Raw genomic sequence first — 2,509 nt, 5'->3', positions numbered from 1 at the left:
ACCTGCCCTCAAAGCAGTTTAAACAATCAACAAAGGGCAGAACAAGTGCATAAGGTTGAATACACAATGGAACCCCAGGATAAGGAGTTGGACTTCGTGGTGTACGTCAGGAGAGAAAGACACACTTCCTTCAATTCACTATTGAATGTTCAAGTCACACCACTTAACTGCTTTTAGCAGTTATGCCCTACTCTTTCTTCTTTGACAAATACATTAAGTGAGAGACATTCTATTATGTCATTTCAGTCGTTAAAAAACCCCAAAGCTGAAATAGACCATGTGTGGTTGTGTTAAACAGAAAGATAATTTCATTTGATATGTCAAGCTAATAGCTGATATGAGCCAGACTGTCTCATGGAACACTTCGACTTCTCCCCTATATATCAGCTATTCTCTTCAGAATACATACATAGTGAACCTTTGGATCATGAAAACGGACACAAATGAAATGTTTAAATATGGATGAGAGTTTATTAAACCTCACTATAACCTATTAACAATTGATGTACTGTTAACAGAGAAGTCATACATAAAAATGATTATATTAAAGTGGAATAAAATACTAGACCATTTCATATCGCTCAACATATGAAATACATTTACTGACAATGGCAAGTACTGTAGCGACAACAAGACTGTGGCAAGATGCTAGTAATTCCAAAGAATCTTGTCATAGTTACATAGAACACCATGTTAGTCATGGTGTGGAACAAAGTGCTTACAGAGAATACTTAATAAAGGTTAATTCGATGTAAGTTACATTTAGTCAATAATCATATTCCCTCATAATGCAATACTACCTATAACATCATAGGTACATCATAGGTACTATACATAATTACTGTGTGACATCTAATTGACTTTATCTCTGAGCTCGACTTGTTTCAGAGAATACGATAATAAACATCAAACAAAAACAACACGTTTTTGTGTCCCCATAATGCCAATATATATCATTACATATTAACATGTAAGTACCATATTCCCATGTCAGGTAATTGAACATAATTCTGTGTGAAATGAAAAGGAACAATCAGACTTAATGAGAGATGTTATGCCTAAAACATGGTAAATGAAGCATGATTCATTGTTCTGGATTTTCCCATGTCCCCCTCCTTTCAGACCACTATCCCTCCCAGTAAATCTAAGCCACCAGATGCAACAGTAGATTAATGGGAAACATCCTCTCCATTGCTTTGTACAGTGGTAATTTGTCTTAATTTTGATACATTCAGTTTGGCTGTCTGCCCAGCTTCCCAGATGTGACCAGTCTGTTTGACAGATTAAAAACCCAACAACTTCATGAAAGCTAAGACGTTTTGACTTGCTTAGCCTAGAGACAGTCTGAGGTCAAAGCCTTGCAGGTCAACGACCCACCACATAGACGTTGGTCAGTCATGAAAACATCTGGATACAGCTGTCTCCACTCCGCTTTCAAATGAACCACTACCTCTGTTTCCTCTCGCACCCAAACATATCACACACTTATTTCTCTCCTGATGATCAGTCTTTCCCTTCATGCAAAGATACTCCTCTGGTTTGCGACCAGTGCAGTTTGGCTTTCCCTCCGCCTCTCCTTCTTTCTCTCAAGTCTCATCTTCCAGCATACCGCACTTAGCGCCAATAGCACCAGTCCAGCAGATAGTAGCACCAGCCCAAAGTAGGAGATGGTGGACCCATGTGAGTTGAAGCTGTAGGCCACAGAAGTGACCACGATACCGGCAATGAGAATGACCACGCCAAACGGCACTGTGCAGCGATAGCAGGAGAGTTCTGCACCACCTGTGGCCGCATTCAGTTGGATTTCAGTGACCAAAGGGTGGTCATTGATGTTGGCCTTCTCCACGACAGCTCTTTCTGGGGCTGCTGGCACTGTCATGGTGTCTTTACTGGGTTCCTCTGGCATCGCAGGATCCAGCATCAAAGTTTTGCTTCTTTCCAACCACAGATGGATCCTCACTTTAACCACAGACGGGTCTTCACTTTTTATATCCTGAGGTTGTTCTGTCAGCGTGTCCCAATCTATGTGAAGAAATATATCATTTGTTATGTCATAGTGAAGGGAGTGTCAAAATCCATATGTTCCTCAACATGTTGCCCAATTGTAGCCTCACTGGACATAATAAAATAGGCCTAAACAATCATTTAAGTAGCTATTATGTGCATGCACATGGCCTCAGTCGGAATGGTTGACAGCTTAAGACATGAGCCATTTGGCACTTAGTAACTCCAGGCAACCTCCTTGCACAATGCTATCCTCTGGCCCAGCAAAGTCAGAAATTGTCTAAATGACGAAGAACCACTCAACCTTGCACAAGCTGTCACATTCCCTGGAGAGCGTGGGAGATGGCATTACAAACTACTCCGTGTAATGCGAGCAGCCTCAAAATCAGCAGCAATTTCACAAGTAGTCATTCTTTTTCCATGTCCGCAAACTTAGAAAATATAATAAAAAATGTCATTCAAGATGCTTGTTATAAAACATTAGTCCATGTCATAACATCTTAGA

General features: G+C 40.5%; 1 protein-coding gene across 1 annotated transcript; it reads right to left on the bottom strand.

The window, feature by feature from the left end:
- Positions 1-521: 521 nt before the first annotated feature.
- LOC120044629 (transmembrane protein 100-like) lies at positions 522-2,011 on the bottom strand. The gene has a single exon (XM_038989303.1). The coding sequence runs from the start codon at positions 1,919-1,921 to the stop codon at positions 1,517-1,519; it is 405 nt and encodes a 134-aa protein (XP_038845231.1). The 5' UTR covers positions 1,922-2,011; the 3' UTR covers positions 522-1,516.
- Positions 2,012-2,509: the final 498 nt, after the last annotated feature.

Source organism: Salvelinus namaycush, chromosome 3 (assembly GCF_016432855.1).
Source record: "Salvelinus namaycush isolate Seneca chromosome 3, SaNama_1.0, whole genome shotgun sequence".
In the NCBI taxonomy this organism is placed as follows: Eukaryota; Metazoa; Chordata; class Actinopteri; order Salmoniformes; family Salmonidae; genus Salvelinus; species Salvelinus namaycush.
The sequence above is the reverse complement of the archived record's forward strand: the minus strand, read 5'-3'. Positions and strand labels throughout refer to the sequence as shown.

What these genes read in the sequence shown, in the direction of transcription:
- LOC120044629 (XM_038989303.1), bottom strand. Translation starts at nt 1,921, where the DNA reads ATGCTGGATCCTGCGATGCCAGAGGAACCCAGTAAAGACACCATGACA.